We start from the raw sequence: 21,551 nt of genomic DNA on the forward strand, positions 1-21,551 counted from the left end.
TAATTGTACTCCAAACTATGTAGAACTCTGGTTTTATCCATAAATTAACTAGACTCTTCTCTGTGAAATAATGTTTTAAAAACATTTCACATACATTATCTTATTTTCAAAACAGTCCTTTAAGGTAAACAATCGTGGCAAAGACTGTTACTTGTCCTCTAACGTGAATTTTTCTCTTTTCCTCAATATAATCCCCAAAATGTCAGGCTGCTCAAAATAAAGACTACAACATGTTAATGTTTCATTAATTTTTGTTACTCCACGTTTATTACAAAATTCACGTATATTTCTTTAGGCTTGGGTCTTATATAATTCTTCCCTGCTATACACTTACGTGTTTTAAGCTGAATCATTTTCCAAGCATAAATTAGTCCTTTGAATTTTTCCTGTCATCATAGGCTTTCATAACACCTAATGTCCTTTGCAAATTTAATTAAGATGCTATGCACTTCCTCTCACAGGTCATTAAGATGTCAAATATAACAATGCTGTTTATAAGCCACTGTAGCAGATTTATTTTATTTTGTATTATTCTCAAGGAAGGTTTCTGTCTGTAGGCTATTTTATAGAGATTAGACTGAATTTTTATGTCAAACTTTGCGTGATTACTCCAATTCTACGGGGGTAAAAATACACCCGAAGTTACTAAATTTGTCTGGCAGGAGTTGTTTGCGGCCATTGTTTGCTGATAAAAATTCTACCATATGAACTGCTTAATTTTTTCGTGATCCCACCAAACCATTGTTTGCTGATAAAAATTCTACCATATGAACTGCTTAATTTTTTCGTGATCCCAATTAAATCTTAAATCTCTTTATTAAATGTAGAAGAAAGTAACAGTTCTCATTTTAGATATGTGTGCCACATAATTTTGTATTGTCATGGATCTGACAGTCTGCCATGTAAATTGATCTAAGGTCTACTGATTTTCATACCAGATCATTGGTCCACATTCTGTCACCACAAATATGCATTTAGATTATCTATTGCAATATGGACCACTACCTCCCCAACTAATCCCATATCTACACTGAGTTTAGGGGACTTTTTATTTCATTCTTAAAATATTTTCTATTATCACATTCTTACTCACCATCTCTTCTAAATATCAGAGTTGTGATGAAGCAAGTTCAAAGCTGCCCACAGAAAGTCCCTAGACATATACACAAAAGTCCTAAATTCCTGTAATGCATAACCTGTAGCACAAGGACAGAAAAAGTGACCACATAAGTAAAGTGCACAATGATTTTCAAGAAGCAGAACCAAAAATTAGGGCCGAGTGACTTGCTGAGTAACAGAATTATTACTTTATATAATAGCATAAAGTGTTTCTCTTCTAACCACTTCTCAGAATAAAAGCTTGGCACTCCTTTATTTGGGTTCCTGAGATGGGCAAACATCTTCATGACTTGGAGGTAGGCAAAAGTTTCTTATGACACAGAAAATAATAACTATAAAATAAAATACTGGGAAATTAGACTTCTTCAAAATTAAAAACTTCTGCTCATTAAAAGACATCACTATGAGTAGGTAAGCCACAGATTATAAATATGTGCAAAATACATATTTGACAAAGAATCAATATCCACAATATATAAAGAACTCCTACAACTTAATAATAAAGAGACAAATACAACAAAATATGGGCAAAAGGTCTGAACAGACACTTCACAAATGGCCAATAAGCACACCAAAAAAAGACATTAATCATCAGGGAAATGTAAATTAAAACCATAAAACCCACAAACCACCCACTGCAAATGGACAAAATTTAAGTGTTTGACAACGCTAATCCTTGGTAAGGATGTAGAGCAACTGCAACTCTCATACATTGTTGTGGAGTATAAAATGGTACAACCACTGTGGAAAAAAGGCCTAGCAGTTTTTATAAAACTAAACGTAATTCTATTCCTAGGTATTTGCCCAAAAGAAATAAAAACATGCTCACCAAAAGACTTGTACAAAAATGTTCACGGTAGCTTATTCAGAACATCCCAGGCTAGAAACAGCCTTGATGTGCAATACGATAAACAAAATCTGTCATATTTATATAGCAGAATGCTACTAAGCAATTAAAAAGATGCAACATAAATGCAACAAGATGAATGAATTTCAAAACATTATGCTGAGTTTGAGAGAAGTCTTATGCAAAAGAGAATATATTGCATGATTCTATTTATATTCAATTTCGGGGGGAAAGGGTGGATTAAGTGGAAAAAAACTTCCTAAGGTGCTGGTAATGTTCTTTATATTGATAGGAGTTTGTTTAGGCTATATTGTTTTATGTATTTGTCAAAACTTTTTAAATGTACACTTACAATTTATGCACTGCATTGTATGCAGATTTTACCTCAAAAGAGAAAAAAAATTGTAAAAAAAAAAATAAATTCTATTAAAGAAACATGTCTGTTAAAAACTACAAGAGTGAAATTGTACTTATAAGAAAAATAAATCCAAAAATTTTTGAAAAAAATATATAATCTAACCCAAGTATATGAAGAAACAGCATGACCCTTGCACTTATCCAGATGTCTGCCTGGCCTGCTCCCTCACATCCTCAGGTCTCTGCTAAAATACAATTTTAACAGAAAGCCTTCTCTAACAATCCTATTTTAACAAACACCCTCTTACTTTCTATCCATGAGTCCTGCTTAATATTTATTCATAACCTTTAGTATCACAAGAACAAATTTTATTAATGTCTCTCCACCAGCGGAATGTAAACTCCAAGAGAGCAGTAGGAGGAGGGAAAGCATTCTTGAACACATTATTCCATTTCCAACATATCACTCAATTGCAATCAACTTGTGCTTTGAGGTAGATTTTAATGGAATGGTGTCTGGCCTTAAAGGAACAGAAAAAAAATACAATAAAGAGACGATAATGTCTCCCCTCTTCTCTCATCTCTCCACTTTTTGGTCTCTGCCTACAGGGAAGCTGGAATTTCCACTGAAATCTACCACTCCACTTATCTGGTCCCTCTCCAACCCTTACTCCTTCAGTAAGGAAGAGTGACTAATCTGAAAAATCAGAGTTTGATATTTATTTGGCCACATTTTACTAGAGGGTGAGATCACTGAGTCAAGCCAGCCCATGTTCTTGCCAGCTTCTTGTCTCCTTCTACTTAAGGAGATCTATCAGGTCTTGACTCTCTCAGTGCCACTTATGACTGTGTGAAGCAGGCCCACAGGCCTCCTTCATGCTACATGTTGGGTGAGGACAATCTGCTTCGCAAATCTAGTAGTCTGTAGGCAGCATGTGTAGATTCAGGGTGGGAGGTTCAAGTCTAAGCCGTGTTCTCCAGTAGAGCTTTTTCCTAAGAACCTTGAATTGAAGGTTATAGGATGCTTGCTTAGATTAATAAAGTTTGTACCAGTGTCCAATCTGAACAGTAATCATTGGATATCTATCAGTCAAAATGCCAAAATAGAAAAGAAAAATCATTAAAATAATGTAACACTCCATTGGTGCTAAATAACTTATTTTAATAAATTTGTCTTTAATACAAGTGTAAAACAAGACTCCTATCATTTCAACTATAGTTAAACCCAAACTTCAAAACCAAGTCAATAATTAGTAACATGTAAATTTTGACAGGTTTTTAACCACAAGAGTATCAAATATAATACAGAACTCTTAAATATTTAACACTTTTTGTCACAATATTAAAAATAAACTTCTTAGCATCCCGAGGCTATCAAAGGTCCTCCCCACCAAAATCTCTTTTCTTTTAACAAGTAAAAGTATAGTACCTGCTGGTGTTTGTATTTGTTAAAAATTTTTAAAAACCAAAAACTTCTAACTTGAATGTGATTTGAGTACTTCTAAGCCATCCCAAAACGCCTGAAACATAACTAACTCTTTGCAGGTAGCAGGTTTATGGTCTTGGTAGAAGAAATCATGTCAGTCACAGCGTTTTAAAACTAAAACTGGACTTTTAAACTATAAAATAAACCAAGAAAAATTAACATTATTTAGTACCTCTTTGTTTTTTTGTGTTTTTTTGCCAATAAGGAATCAGATTTAATGTCATCATTCTTCATTCAAATGGACTACCATATGAGATTTTAGTTTCTGTTTCTTCTTGGTTAGCTGGTTACTATCGAATGCCGAAGGACAATTCTCATCAGAGCTGAGCATTTTCATAAGGGTAATTAGTTTCAATTTAAAATAAAATTAGTAACATATGTACACATAGATTAAAATATAACATAAACATATGCAAACTAGCAAGAGACATTCAACTAGAGAATGAAGGAATTCAATTAGAAAGGAGACATAGAGGGGAAGTTTTTAAATTGAAATAACACTTTTGTTGAATCCTTAAGATGATACTACCATCAATGTATCCAGATCATCTAAGATCACAAAGAAGTTAAGAACATATGAAATGCTGAGAAGAATAATTTCTCCTAGAGTCAAAATGAATGTGTTTTAAGAAGAGACAAAAAAATAAGCTCCTAAAATGAAAACTTACAAAGCAAAACATGGGTTTAGGGATTTATTAAAAATTACACCCCTGATATTCTTTTGAGAAAAAAGAAACAGTATAAACAAAGACATGAAATAGACTTCAGATTGAGACTTACACTAATATTCTGTTCTCATTGAAAAACACTACTAAAAAAATTTTAAATAAAATTTCAGATATTTTCCATTTAATGTGGGTAAAAAATACAATGTTTATATCTGAAATATAAACTAGTAATTTATTTTCACTCATAATGTAAAGTGATTTAGGTTAAGTTTACTTTTCCCAGTGCTCAAAATTAAATAGGAATTGTTTTCCATATCTAGGAACTATAAGGGTAATGTGAAGTAAAAGTTTAATTTTGCTGAACTAAAGCTCAAATAGATTTAAATAAAAAATATGTATGAAAATACCTGAAGAAAACAAAAAAGCTTTAATTTTTGTTATTTTACAATGATAGTAAGTTTACTTTTTCTAACATTAACAAGTATCTAGCCTTTTATCAATCTAAAACTATTAATCGCAATAGAATCTTTTATATATAACTTAGAAAAACAATTTCACATGATACACTCATAACACTCAAGAATTACAATCCAGAATGGGGTAGTCTCCCTGAAACAGAAACAAGTTTTCTTTTTGTCACCTCCATTCCTTATATACAATCTTTATTTCATATCATTTACATAGAAATATTTATCACAATCTGAAAGGCAGATAATAAGAAAAACTTTTTTTGCCTTCTAGAGCTCATCAAGTAAATTTACTCAGTCTTCTTAATATGTTTCTTTTTAATTTTATCTGAAGCATCAGCTATAGGTTTTGAGGTCGATGAACCAGTACCATTAAAAGATGATTTTGTTTCACTTTTCTTTTCACATGATGAAAACTGCTGCTGCCAGCCAAACAGCATCCGACTCAATGTATCCTCAAAAGGAGCAAAAGACACAGTAGGAGTCTCTGTAATCATCATGGTTATCTGGAAAAAAAAAAGTTTAATTTTGAATTTAAATACAAATGTTTTCTGTTTCTCAAAACTGAGAGGAGAAAGTAAATAAAACAAGAAAAAGATTCAAAATGCATTCTTTTTTCCCCACTTTTTTTAAATTAAAAAAATATATATTTTTATTGAGGTACAATTGACATATAACATTATATTAGTTTCAGGTGTACAACACAATGATTCAATATTTGTATATATTGCAAAATGATCACCACAATAGGTCACGATACATAGTTATAAATTTTTTTTTCCTGTGATGAGAACTTTTAAGAACTATTCTCTTAGCAACTTTCAAATACACAATACACTATTAACTATAGTCATCGTGCTGTACATTACATCCCAATGACTTTATTTTACGACTGGAAGTTTATACCTTTTGACTCTTCATCCATTACCCCACCCCCCACCCAACCCTTCACCCCCACCTCTGGCAACCACCAATCTGTTCTCTGTATCTATGAACTTAGTTCTTTGTTTGTTTGTTTTGGATTCCACATACATGTGAAATCATATGGTATTTGCCTTTCTCCATCTGACTTATTTCGCTTAGCATAATGCCTCCAAGCTCTGTCCATGTTGTCACAAACGGCAAGATTTCATTCTTTTCATGGCTAAATAATATTCCATTGGATAGATGATAGACAGATAGACAGATAGATAGATAACCACATGTTTATCCACTCATCCATCAATGGACACTTAGGTTGTTTCCATATCTTAGCTATTGTAAATGATGATGCTGCAATGAACATAGGGGTGCATATACCTTTTCGAGTTAGTGTTTTCATTTTTTTCAGATAAATACCTAGAAGTGGAATTGCTGGGTAATATGGTAGTTCTATTTTTAATTTTTTGAGGAATTCCATAGTGTTTTCCACAGTGGTTGCACCAATTTACATTCCCACCAACAGCACAGAAGGGTTCCCTTTCTCCACATGCTTGTCAAAACTTATTTCTTGTCTTTTTGATAATAGCCATTCTGACAGATATAAGGTGATATCGCATTGTGGTTTTTTTGTGTGTGTGTGTGTGTGTGAGGAAGATCAGCCCTGAGCTAACATCCATGCCAATCCTCCTCTATTTTGCTGAGGAAGACTGGCTCTGGGCTAACATCTGTGCCCGTCTTCCTCTACTTTATATGGGATGCCTCCACAGCATGGCCCGACAAGCGGTGCATCGGTGCGTGCCCGGGATCCAAACCCGGGCTGCCAGCAGCGGAGCACGCACACTTAACCGCTACGCCACAGGGCCGGCCCCTCATTGTGGTTTTGATTTGTGTGGTCTCTGATGATTAGTGATGTCGAACATCTTTTCATGTACCTGTTGGCCATCTGTACATCTTCTTTGGAAAAATGTCTATTCAGATCTGCTCATTTTTTAATCAGATTGTTTTGTGCTATTGAGTTGTATGAGTTCTTTATATATTTTGAACTCATCAGATATATGATTTGCAAATATTTTCTCCCATTCAGTAGGTTGCATTTTCCTTTGCTGTTCAGAGCTTTTTAGTTTGATGTAGTCCCACTTGTTCATTTTTGCTTTTGTTGCCTGTGCTTTTGGTATCAGATCCAAAAAATCCTCACCAAGACATTACCACAATGTTTTCTTCTAGGAGTTTTATGGTTTCAGGTCTTACATTCACGTCTTTAATCCACTTAGAGTTAATTTTTGTGTATGATGTAAGATAGTGGTCCATTTTCATTCTTTTGCATGTGGCTGTCCAGTTTTCCCAACACAATTTATTGAAGAGACTACCCCTTCTCATTGTATATTCTTGGGTCCTTTGTAGTAAATTAATTTTACCATATATGTATGGGTTTATTTCTGGGCTAAAATGCATTCTTAATTTGATCTTCAGGAGAAGCAAACTAAGCTAGGATCTAGGAAATCTCTGTTCTCTACAAGCTTATACTTAATTAATGGAAAAGAACATAACTCATTAACAATAATAATGGTACAAGGTACCATATTTTTGGGTGCCAAATGAGCAGTATAACCACAAAAATACATTTAGTATTCAAAGGCAATAGAAAGATAAAATATCATCTACAGTCTGCACCAAACAACCAATAACAGCTATTACTATGCACTTAACATACACCAGAACTGTGTTAAGTGTTCTACATCACCTTATTGTTTTTAACTTTAATCCAACAGCTACTCTATTATTACTCTCATCACAGAGATGAGGAAACGAGGCTCTGACAGGTTAAGTAACTTGCCTAAAGTCACAGAGCTAATAAGTGGAAAAATAGTTTAGAACACCCAGATTTTGAGTCCAGTCACTAAATACACTGCATTCTATCATTATCTGGTCACAGACTTTCAGGGAATTACAGAATACTGCCCCTAGGAGGGACTGTAGAAAATCTCTATCATCTCATTTTTTCCATATGTATATTTATATACAAGGAACTGAGACACTAAGAGGTGGAATGGGGAGTGCTACCAAATCTTTATCTGGCAAAATGCACAGTGTTCAGAGATGTTTAGATTTGCTCAAGAAATTAGACTGACGCCAAAACAGATGTGGGGGGAGAGCTTTAAGGACCAGAATGGTTCCAAAAGCCCATGATTTTCAAAGAGTCGATTCCTCCAGCAGATCTCAGATAATAAATCAAACTAGAAATTTTGGGAATCAAATTTCCATAAGAGGCCCCTACCTAATCCACTTGTTTGAGGAAAATGAAATCAAGAATAAATTTTTATTAACTGCAACATAGTCTAGGTAGTGGAGAGTTGGAGAGAAAGTAGTGTCCATTACAAGAAGAACGGATAAGTGAAATGCATACTGTGCAGCTATTAAAAGTAATAAATACAAAAGTAATACGGAAAAATTCTTAAAACATACTGTTAGGTGAAAATGAGACAAAGAACAAGAGCTATAGTGTACTATCATTTAAATAACTTAAAAATGTGATGCACACACAACATTGTGAATGTACTAAATGCCACTGAATTGTATACTTTGAATAGTTGATTTTGTTATGTGAATTTGACCTCAATAAAAATAAACAAACAAAATAACAAACTTTTTTTTAAATGCATGCATACAGGCTTCAGGCCAGCCATGATTAAATACCTTATATCAGATTCAGTCTCTCACCAAAATCAATATAAAAGACAGAAATACATAAAACAACTGTTAAAAAGCACTGGAGAACAACCGATACAGACAGAACTTGATGGCAGAAACTTACGATCCCTAAGAGAAAGGAAACTGAACAAGGTGAGCTCCACATTCACCCTGGCTTTTTCTTTTAATGATAAATGTCAATTCACAGCATAGGGGAACAGCAAGCAACCAAATGGGCTAAGGAGACAGAGGCTGCATTCTGAGCATGTCAAAGCATCTAGGACTTGAGGGCAATACAGCTCAAAGACGAGGCAACCACATGGAAGTGAGCCCAAAAATCCATGCATAACCTGCCCTGGAGGAGTTTACCAGCCCTCAATGGGGCAAATATAGAAAGAGATTTCAAAAACCTAGCAGAGAGCAACAGCCGGGAAGCCAAGAGCTGAGTAGACACTTCAGCAGCCAGCTGCTTGGTGCTGGGAAGAGAGGTTGGAGTTCAAGGCCAGCCAAGGTAGAACTGCCCAGGAATATACCTCAGGCTTAAATTGAAACCCCAAAAGGGTCACATTCTAGAAAAGCAAACCTGAAATAGAACATCACTAACAAAACCTAAAACCAAGCATCAACAGAATTAAAATAATCTGCTTGTGCATTACATCTGGCTGCCAGAAGAATGCCGAATGCCGTCCCTGCCCTCAAGGACCTTACAAACTAGTCAGAGACAGGCAAGTAAATCAGTAATTACAGAACAGTAAAGAGTATATGCAGTAACAGAGGTTTGCCCAGAAACCTCTGTAAGGGATATAGATTTGGAAGTCATTACCACATAAGTAAAAGGTAAAGGCATGAATATGAATGTGGTCACCTGGAGAGAGAATATAGAGTGAGAAGAGTCTAAATATAGTGTTAACCTCCAAGTTTATGCCATTATTAGGTACAATCTAAGAAGAACTTCCTTATATTAAATTACTCTTTAAAATAAATAGTTACAATGAAATGTACTAGCATAATTATCTCGGTCATAGCTTGAATTCATAGACTGCCAATAAAAGATAAAAGAATTCAGATAAAAACAATGGTCCACTGTCAGGGAAACAGCAATGTCTTTCTACAAAATCCAAAAGAGAAGACTGTCAGGATCTAAAGTATTTCCTGAGAACGTGAACTATAGTATTTTTCAAAGTCAAGAATTTTAATAGAATCTCCACTCCCAGTAGACTCATCACTCAGCTGAGGAGTATTGCTGGCATCAGAAATTACTGCTGAGATAGACTTACGAGGTTCAAGGACGGACTTCTGTGAATTCAGCCTCTTATCAGGCCTTGATTCAGCAAGGTGACACAAATATAATGGTGACAAATGGAATGAAGCCTTATTCTTTTACAAATAAAATATAAAACTGTCTCTTTATTTAGCAAACTATTAAAAGAAAAAGTATATTACCTAAATTAAATAGCATTTGACTTACTGGTCTCTTGCATAAAAAGGGAAGGAAACAAAAGAAAGTAGAAGCCCTAAGGATAATCTCATATTTAAAACATATCCTAAAATATAAATTTATTCAGCTAAAGAAATTTCTTGAAGCTCTGCCATATTATTTATATAATATCTCATGTTATACCATTTCAAAAATACTCAGAAAAATGTGACTTACAATATAAGTTCTTTAAGTGCACAAATAGTACTTATGAACTTTAATATCCTCAATAGTGCCTAGTATTGAATAAATATAACTTCTACCTCACATGAATAATTCAAAGACTAATACAATATATCTATATAAGCAAAATCTACATAATTAATCTCTCCACCCAGAACATACTTCTTCCTGAATCTACCTGCCCAAATCCACACAATCCTTTGCAGCGCAACTCAAGTATGTACTCAATCAAGCCTTCCTCAATGCCCTCCAATGAAAGTCACTTTGCCCTATAATGAAGTCCTGACGGCACATGGCATATTCAACCAGGCTTTCTAGTCATCTACGCTTTCTTCATTGGTGATATCATTCACTCAGACATCAATAATTATTAACCTGAATGACTGTCAAATAAATTAACATCTTAAGATTTCCATTTTTATAAATGTCCTTTTCAATAAACTAGGTAAATGAATTGTTCATTTCTGGTAGCAAAGCCTTAGATAAATAAATATGGGAGAATTAAACACAGAGAGCCCTATGAAAGAGCATTTTGGTCATTTATCAGTCAGTCAACAAACATATATTAAAAATCTACTACACACACCAGATATAATGCTAGGGATGGAGTGATGCATAAAACAAACCTAGTCCCTATCCTCATAAAGTTTAAAAGTATAGTGTACATGTCTCATATTTCTTTTTAGACAATAACATCTTGAAGACAGAGTTTGGGTCTTATTCAAACTTTATATGCCCAGTTGTATCGCTCAAAGAGCCTAATAACATTGTCCTTCATTCACGTATTCAACAATATACTATCTGAATACACCTCTCAACGGCATTCAGCACAAATGACCAGCCCGTCCTTCTTAAAACCACCTCCTGGTTTTCCTCTTACTTCATCAGCCACTTCTTTCCAGTTTCCCATTCTGAAATCATCTTTCTCTAAACATTAGAGAATCTCATGGCTTTGTCCTCAGTCCTGTCTCACTCTATGCTTTCCTTCCTATGTAATATAACTGCCTAAGTTAATTTATAAATGTAACAAAATCTCAATAAAAATAACATGTTTCTTATGGAGTTAGACAAATTGCTATTAAATTTCATATCAATATCCAAAAATAGCTGGGAAAGAAACTGAAAAGAAAAACAAACATGCAAGCATATCCAGAAAACACGGAAAACGAAAAATTGCAAGTGTCTGGATCTCCACAGCCTCATAAACAGAATATATAGCCAGACTTTTCATTTTTGCCAGACTGATAAGAAATAGTATCTGAGTGTTATTTTAAATAATATTTCTCAAATTATGAGTTTCACGTTTTTTCACGTTTGTGGGACATCATATCTTTTCTGTGTGAATTGTCTGTTAATAAGTTTCTTTTAATTTTTCTATCAAGTTTTTGGTCCTTTATCCCTTAATTTTTAAGAGGTTGTTATATATCAGGACTATAAGCCCTTTGTGATACATGTTGCAAATATTTTATCACAGTTTGACAGACAAGTTTTTACTTTGCCCATGATGTTTTTTGCCATGCAACTTGAAAAAAAATGTCATGGAGTCAAACTTACCAATCTTTTCTTTATAGAAAAAGAATAAAGTAAGCCTAAAGTAAGTATAAGGAAGGACATAATGTAGACCTAAAATTAGTGAAACAGAAAACAGAAAACAATGAAACCAAAGGCTGGGTCTTTCAAACCTACTGATGAAACTGATAAACATCTAGCTAGACAGATTTAAAAAGAGGGAAAGAGAAGATAGAAATGACCAATACCAGGAATGAAAGTGGAGACATCACTACAAATTCTATAAACATTAAAAGTGTAACAAAGAATATTATGAACAGTTTCATGCCAACAAAATTGAAAACTTAAATGAAATGGCAAATTTCTTGAAAAATACAACTTACCAAAATGAACACAAATAAATTAGAAAATCTGAACAGTCCTATAACAAACATTTAACTAAGAAATAATATCAAACCTACATAAACTCTTTCAGAGAGTAGAGAATCAAACACTTCTCAACGTATTTAACGAGCTCAGTGTTATGCTGACACAAAAACCAGACAAAGAAATTACAAAGAAAACCACAAACCAATATTCTTCATAAACACACTGGAAAAAAAATCCTTGAAAAATACTAGCAAATTGAATCTAGGAATATAAGATAAGGATACATCACGACTAAGTGAGGTTTATCACAGAAATGAAAGACTGATATAACATTTAAAAAAATCAATCAATGTAATCCACTATTTTAACAGAATATAGGAGAAAAACCACATGATCATCTCAACCAATGCAGAACAAAGCATTTAACAAAATTCCACACCAATGCACTATAAAAATTCTCAGCAAACTAGGAATAGAAGGGAATTTCCTCAACCTGATAAAGGGCATCTATAAGACACTTACAGCTAACATCACATAATGTTTTCCCACTAAGGTTAGGAATAAGACAAAGATGTCCACTCTTGCCATTTCTATTCATCATTGTACTGGAGGTTCTAGCCAGGAAAATAAGGCAAAAAAATAAAAATAAATAGCATCCATATTAAAAAGGAAAAAGTAAAACCATCTTTATTATTTATTATAGACAAAAAGATCATGTATGTAGACAATGCTAAAAAATCTAGACAAAAGATACAAGAAACAATAGGTAAATTTAGCAAGGCCACAGGACACAAGAACAGTATACAAGAATCAACAGTAAATCTACATATAAGCAATGTAAAATTCAAAACTGAAAATTTTTAAATTACTATTTATAAAGGCATCCAAAAATATTAACTATAATAAACTGAAATTTAACAAAATCTATGTAAAACAATGAAAATTGCAACACATTACTATGAGAAATTTTAAAAGACCTAAATAAAGAGAGAGACATAACACATTCATGGATTGGTAGGCTCAGTATTTTTAAGATGTCATTTCTCCCAAATGGATCTATAGATACAATACAATCTCAATCACAATCCCAGAAGCCTATTTTTTGGTAGAAAGTTAACACTTTGATTATAATATTTTAATAGAAATGTAAAAGACCTAGAATATCCAAAGAAATCTTGAAAAAGAACAAAGTTGAAATACTTATGCTATTAGATTTCAAGACTTACTATAGAGTTATAGTTATAAAGACAGTTTGGTATTGGCTAAGGATAGACACATAAATCAATGGAACAGAATATAGTTCAGAAATAGACGCACACATGTAAGGTCAATAGATTTTCAACAAAAGTGCCAAGATAATTCAATGAGGGAAAGGATAATCTTTTCAACAAATAGTGCTAGAATAACTTCATTTGAGGGAGAAGTCAAGATGGCAGCATAGGCAGACTCTGAACTCACCGCCTCCTCCCGCGGACACAGACAATTTACAACTACTCGTGGAAAAATTAACCCTGAGACAGAACTGAAAACTGGGTAAGAGGAACTCCTGCAACAAAGGACAATCCTAGTTGAGGTGGAAGAGGGAGAAACTCCCTTCTGGAGAGGAAAAACGCCGCCTTCACAAGCCGCCAGCTTCACGACCACCCGAGAGCAGCCCACAGGTACGCAGCCCTCCCTGGAGGCACGGGGCCCTGAGCCGGGGAGCGCTCCTGCTGTGGGCATTTTGTGGACCCAGCACAATCGAGACAAGTGGCATAATATCTGACTTTGCCTGCTACTAAAACATTGGGGAGTACCCCCAGAAAAGCTGGTTCACAAAGACATTAAAATCGGGTCTTAAAGAGCCCAGGCGCAAACTCACCCATTTGAGAAAGCAACCTAAAATCACCAGAAAGAAAGGTGCACAGTGCTTTGGTGAAAAGAGACTCACCCAATAGGCCCTGTGTGCATCTCGGTGAGAGGTGAGACCTCTCCAGGGACTGGGACATCGGTGGCGGCCACTGTTGTGGCCTGGTGTGGGTGTGCTGACACAGACGCCATTGGAGTTCTCCCTGGGGCCTGGTAGCCCAGGGTCTGCCCCACCCGCTAGAACACCGATTTAATCCAACTCAGCCAGGGCAGGTAGCCCAACCTAGAGACTGGCCCAACACAACAACAAGCCCTCAGGCAACTTGTGGGCCTGCATAGATAGATTGGTGACTGGATTCTCTGCAGCCTGGCAACTGAGCCCACTTCTGTGGGGCAGGGTGTGCACAAGGGGCGGGTGGAGAGTGTGGGGCAGTGGTGGAGTGTGTGGGGCTCCCGCCGTGGAGACACTGGGTCCGCTTCGGGAGGTCGGGGTGCGCACACGGGGCAGGACTGTGTTGACTGTGTATGTGGACCTGTAGGCAGCAGGGCTTGTCAGCTGCAAAAGACTTGTGCTTCTCAAAGACCCACATAGGGGGTTTGCCCCACCTTCCAAAGCCTGAAACAATTGGGTGCTCCCGTGCCTTAGGCCAGACCCACCCAGCTGCAATCCTTAGAGAGCTGACAAGAGACTTAAAGGCTGGAGGCTTCTAGCAATTGTAAGGCCCTGAGCCTAACAACCTGCCACGCTGGGGGCCTACTCACTTAAAAGAAATACTGCAACACAAATGTGGTATTAGATCTTGCAGCCAACTGTGCTGGGGCTCCCCACACCTGATAAAGAGACTGAAGGGCCCACAACTACAAGCAGCTGAGCATTACAACAGCTGGCCAGGAGCATAACTCGGCCTCCCTGGGCACCTACAGGGAGAGCAAACAGGCCACAACAGAAGGACACGCGTAGACCACATAGGGGTCACCCCTGGAACATTGAGAACTGAGGGAAGCACACTGCAGGACTCCTTAGCCATCACTTACATAAGGTCACCTACCCAAGAGCAGGAGACGTAGCTGACCTACCTAATATGTAGTCACAAGAACCGGGAAAGAGGCAAAATGAGGAGGCAAAGGAATACATTCCAAGTAAGGGAACAGGACAAAACCCCAGAAAAGGAACTAAGTGAAACATAATGAGCAACCTACCTGACAGAGAGTTCAAACTAAGAGTGTTAAGGATGCTCACTGATCTGGGGAGAAGAATAGATGAACTCAGTGAGAATGTCAACAAAGAAATGGAAGATATAAAAAAGAACCAGTCAGAAATGAAGAATACAATACTGGAAATGAAAAATTCACTAGAGAGACTCAAAAGGAGAGTAGAGGATACAGAAGAACGGATCTGTGAGCTGGAAGAAAGACGAGAAGAAATTACCCAAGCTGAACAGGTAAAAGAGAAAAGAATTAAAAACAGTGAGGACAGTCTAAGGGACCTCTGGGACAACATCAAGCACACTAACATCCGTATTATGGGTGTCCCGGAAGGAGAAGAGTGAGACAAAGGGGCAGAGAATCTATTTCAAGAAATAATAGATGAAAACTTCCCTAACCTAAGGAAGAAAGCAGACATCCAGGTAGAGGAAGCACAGAGAGCCCCAAACAAGATAAACCCAAAGAGGCCCACACCAAGACACATCATAATCAAAATGTCCAGAATTAAAGATAAAGAGCGAATCCTAAAAGCCGCAAGAGAAAGTCAAGTTACATACAAAGGAAACCCCATAAGGCTATCAGCTGACTTCTCAGCAGAAACCTTACAGGCTAGAAGAGAATGGCATGATATATTTAAAGTGCTAAAAGGAAAAAACTTAGAGCCAGGAATACTCTACCCAGCAAGGTTATCATTCAAAACAGAAGGAGAGATCAAAAATTTCCCAGACAAGCAAAAATTAAGGGAGTTTGTCACCAAGAAACCAGTGCTACAAGAAATGTTAAAGGGACTGATTTAAGGGGAAAAGAGAAGACCACAAATAGGAAAAATTATCTATTTCCATGATAAGAGGGTAATGGATACAAATGCACAAAAAAGAGGTTAGATATGATATCAAAAACATAAAAGGAGGGAGGAGGGGAGTTAAAGAGTAGAGCTTTCAAACAGAGGTCAAACTAAAGAGACCATCAATTCTGTATAGAAGAAGGAAGGAACAGAGAAGGACTACTAAAACACTGAGAAAAAAAAGTTAAAAAATGGCAGTAAGTACATACATATCAATAGCTACTTTAAACGTCAATGGACTAAATGCTCCAATTAAAAGGCATAGGGTGGCTGATTAGATTAAAAAACAAGACCCATATATATGCTGCATACAAGAGACACACTTCAGACCTAAAGACACTCACAAACTGAAAGTGAAGGGATGGAAAAAGATACTCCATGCAAATGGCAATGAAAAGAAAGCTGGGGTAGCAGTACTCATATCAGACAAAATAGACTTTAAAACAAAAACTGTCGGGCCGGCCCCGTGGCTTAGCGGTTCGGTGCGCGCGCCCCGCTACTGGCGGCCCGGGTTCGGATCCCGGGCACGCACAGACGCACTGCTTCTCCGGCCATGCTGAGGCCGTGTCCCACATACAGCAACTAGAAGGATGTGCAGCTATGACATACAACTAGCTACTGGGGCTTTGGGGGTAAAAAATTAATAAATAAAACAAAAACTGGAAAAAGAGACAAAGAAGGTCATTACATAATGATCAAGGGAACAATCCAACAAGAGGATATAACACTTGTAAATATCTACGCACCCAATGTAGGTGCACCTAAATAAATAAAGCAATTATTAACAGACATAAAAACAGAAATAGACAGTAACACAATAATAGTAGGGGACTTTAACACTCCACTTACACCAACGGATAGATCGTCCAAACAGAAGATCAATAAGGAAACATTAGCTTTAAATGATACACTAGAACAGATGAACCTAGTAGATATATACAGAGCATTCCATCCAAAAACCGAAGAATACACGTTCTTCTCAAATGCACATGGAACATTCTCCAGGATTGATCACATATTAGGCCACTAAACAAGTCTCCATAAATTTAAGACGACTGAAATAATACCAAGCATCTTTTCTGACCACAACAGTATGAAACTAGAAATCAACTATAGGAAGAAAATCAGAAAACCCACAAATACATGGAGATTAAACAAAATGCTACTGAACAACGACTGGGTCAACGAAGAAATCAAAAAATGCCTGGAGACAAATGAAAATGAAAATACGACATGCCAGAATTTATGGGATACAGCAAAAGCGGTTCTAAGAGGGAAGTTTATAGCAATACAGGCCTATCTCAACAAACAAGAAAAATCTCAAATAAACAATCTAACAATGCACCTAAAGGAACTGGAAACAGAACAAACAAAGCCCAAAATCCGTAGAACAAGGGAAATAATAAAAATCAAAGCAGAAATAAATGAAATAGAGACCAAAAAAAAATAGAAAAAATTAATAAAACCAAGAGCTGGTTCTTTGAAAAGATAAACAAAATTGACAAACCTTTAGCTAGACTCACCAAAAAAAAAAGAGAGAAGGCACAAATAAGTAAAATCAGAAATGAAAGAGGAGAAATTACAACAGATGCCTCAGGAATACAAAAGATTATAAGAAAATACTATGAAAAGCTATATGCCAACCAATTCGACAATCTGGAAGAAATGGATAAATTCTTAGAATCACACAACCTTCCAAAACTGGATCAAGAAGAAGTAGAGAATTTGAATAAACCAATCACAAGTAAGGAGATCAAAACAGTAATCAAAAACCTCCCCAAAAATAAAAGTCCAGGACCAGACGGCTTCCCTGGTGAATTCTACCAAACATGCAAAGAAGACTTAATACCTATCCTTCTCAAACTTCCAAATAATTGAGGAGAGGGGGAAGCTCCCTAACTTATTCTATGAAGCCGACATTACCCTTATACCAAAACCAGACAAGGACAACACAAAAAAAACTACAGGCCAATATCACTGATGAACATCGATGCAAAAATCCTCAACAAAATACTAGCAAATCACATACAACAATACGTTAAAAAGATTATACACCATGATCAAGTGGGATTTATTCCAGGTATGCAGGGATGGTTTAACATTCGCAAATCAATCAACGTGATACACCACATTAATAAAATGAAGAATAAAAATCACATGATCATCTCAATAGATGCAGAGAAAGCATTTGACAAGATACAGCATCCATTTATGATAAAAACTCTGAATAAAATGGGTATAGAAGGAAAGTACCTCAACATAATAAAGACCATATATGAGAAACCCACGGCTAATATTATCTTCAATGGTGAAAAACTGAAAGCTACCCCTCTAAGAACAGGAACCAGAGACGGATGCTCACTCTCACCACTCCTATTTAACATAGTACTGGAAGTCCTAGCCAGAGCAATCAGGCAAGAGAAAGAAAGAAAAGGGATCCAAATTGGAAAGGAAGAAGTGAAACTGTCACTATTTGCAGATAACATGATTTTATATATAGAAAACCCTAAACAATCCACCAGAAAACTTTTAGAAGTAATAAACGAGTATGGTAAAGTTGCAGGATACAAAATCAACATACAAAAATCAGTTGCCTTTCTATACACTAACAACCAAGTAGCAGAAAGAGAAATTAAGAATACCATCCCATTTACAATTGCAACAAAAAGAATAAAATACCTAGGAATAAACTTAACCAAAGAGGTGAAAGATCTGTACACCGAAAACTATAAAACATTGCTGAAAGAAAGTGAAGAAGACACAAAGAAATGGAAAGATATTCAGTGCTCTTCGATTGGAAGAATTAACATAGTTAAGATGTCCATACTCTCTAAAGCCATCTATAGATTCAATGCAATCCCTATCAAAGTTCCAACAACATTTTTCACAGAAATAGAACAAAGAATCCTAAAATTTACTTGGAACAACAAAAGACCCCAAATAAGTAAAGGAATCCTGAGAAAAAAGAACAAAGCTGGAGGTATCACACTCCCTGATTTCAAAATATACTGCAAAGCTATAGTAATCAAAACAGCATGGTACTGGCACAAAAACAGACACACAGATCAATGGAATAGAATCGAAAGCCCAGAAATAAACCCACACATCTATGGACAGCTAATCTTTGACAAAGGAGCCAAGAACATACAATGGAGAAAAGAAAGTCTCTTCAACAAATGGTGTTGGGAAAACTGGATAGCCACATGCAAAAGAATGAAAGTAGACCCTTACCTTACACCATACACAAAAATTAACTCCAAATGGATTAAAGACTTGAATGTAAGACCTGAAACTATGAAACTTCTAGAGGAAAACATAGGCAGTACGCTCTTCGACATCGGTCTTAGCAACATATTTTCAAGCACCACGTCTGACCGGGCAAGAGAAACAATAGAAAAAATAAACAAATCGGACTACACCTAACTAAAAAGCTTTTGCACAGCAAAGGAAACCATCAACAAAACAAAAGGAGAACCTAACAACTGGGAGAAGATATTTGCAAACCATACATCTGATAAGGGCTTAATCTCCAAAATATACAAAGAACTCATGCATCTCAACAACAAAAAAACTACCAACCCAATTAAAAAATGGGCAAAAGACCTGAACAGACATTTTTCCAAAGAAGATATACAGATGGCCAACAGGCACATGAAAAGATGTTCAAAATCATTAACTATCAGGGAAATGCAAATCAAAACTACAATGAGATATCACCTCACGCCCGTCAGAATGGCTATAATTAACAAGACAGGAAACAACAGGTGTTGGAGAGGATGTGGAGAGAAGGGAACTCTCATACACTGCTGGTGGGAGTGCAAACTGGTGCAGCCACTATGGAAAACAGTATGGAGATTCCTCAAAAAATCAAGGATAGAACTACCATATGATCCAGCTATTCCACTGCTGGGTATTTATCCAAAGAACTTGAAAACACCAATGCATAAAGATACGTGCACTCCTGTGTTCATTGCAGCATTATTCACAATAGCCAAGACTTGGAAGCAACCTAAGAGCCCATGAAGGGACGAATGGATAAAGAAGATGTGGTATATATACACAATGGAATACTACTCAGCCATAAGAAACGATGAAATCCAGCCATTTGTGACAACATGGATGGACATTGAGGGTATTATGCAAAGTGAAATTTGACCTCTCCTCAGAGGGAGAAGGTCAAATACCATATGATTTCCTTCATTAAGTAGTAGATAACAACAACAATAAACAAACACGTAGAGACAGAGATTGGATTGGTGGTTACCAGAAGGGAAGGGGGGAGGGAGGAGGGCGAAAGGGATAATTCGGCACGTGTGTGGTGATGGGTTGTAATTGGTATTTGAGTGGTGAACACGATGTAATCTATGCAGAAATAGAAGTATAATGATATACACCTGAAATTTATACAATGTTATAAACCAATGTTATTGCAATAAACAAAAAATTTAAAAATAATAATAATTTTTCTTTTTTTTTTTTTTTTGTGAGGAAGATCAGCCCTGAGCTAACATCCATGCTAATCTTCCTCTTTTTGCTGAGGAAAACTGGCTCTGAGCTAACATCTATTGCCAATCCTCCTCCTTTTTTTTTTCCCCCACAGCCCCAGTAGATAGTTGTATGTCATAGTTGCACATCCTTCTAGTTGCTGTATGTGGGACGCGGCCTCAGCATGGCCGAAGAAGCGGTGCGTCGGTGTGCGCCCGGGATCCAAACCCGGGCCGCCAGTAGCCGCGCGCATGCACTTAACTGCTAAGCCACGGGGCCAGCCCCTAACTTCATTTTCTTACTTCATTTTCAAACTGAAAAAATAAACCTGACCATTACCTCATTACCAATCACAAAAAATTTGAAATGGATCATAGACTTAAATGTAAAAGCAAAAACTATAAGTGGAAAATACAGGTAAAAATCTTCACAACCGTGGGGTATAGAAGAATTTCTTAGATAGGACACAAAAAGCAGAACCATAAATGGAAAATCTGATAAACCGAACTTCATCAAAACTAAAAACTTCAGCTCTTCTAAAGACATTAAGGAAATAAGAAGGAAAGCCAAAGACTGGGAGAAAAATATTTGCAATACATATATCTCACAAAGGATTGGTGTCCCGAATATATAGAGAACTGTTACAACTCACTAACAAGAAGACAAACAATCCAATTTTTTTAAATGGGCAAAAGATTTGAACAGACACTGCCCAAAGATGACATATAAATGGCCAGAAAGCACATTAAAAGATACTCAAATCTCTAATCATCAGAGAAACACAAAATAAAACTACAATGAGATACACCACTACAGATAGATACCTATCTATTACAGGTAGATACCACTACCTATAAAATGGCTCAGGTTAAACAGACTGACAATACCAAACATTAGCAAGGATGTAGGATACCTGGAACTCTCATACATTGCTGGTGGGAATGCTGGTGGGTACAATCATTTTGGAAAACAGCATGTCGGTTTCTTAAAAGTTAAACATATGCTTTCCACATGACCCAGCAATTCCACTCCTAGTTATTTATCCAAGAAAAATGAAAATATATGTCCACACAAAGT

General features: G+C 36.2%; 1 protein-coding gene across 1 annotated transcript in view; it reads right to left on the minus strand.

Moving 5' to 3' along the window:
• Positions 1 to 3,464: 3,464 nt before the first annotated feature.
• The window catches only part of TMEM38B (transmembrane protein 38B), a 56,163-nt gene continuing 38,076 nt past the window's right edge, over positions 3,465 to 21,551 (minus strand). The window contains exon 6 of the mRNA XM_004423296.2: positions 3,465 to 5,450. Coding sequence (XP_004423353.1) covers positions 5,235 to 5,450 — 216 coding nt within the window. The 3' untranslated portion in view covers positions 3,465 to 5,234. The remainder of the gene's footprint in view (positions 5,451 to 21,551) is intronic.

This window comes from Ceratotherium simum, chromosome 29 (assembly GCF_057802395.1).
Source record: "Ceratotherium simum simum isolate JZ-2026a chromosome 29, ASM5780239v1, whole genome shotgun sequence".
NCBI classification, from domain to species: Eukaryota; Metazoa; Chordata; class Mammalia; order Perissodactyla; family Rhinocerotidae; genus Ceratotherium; species Ceratotherium simum.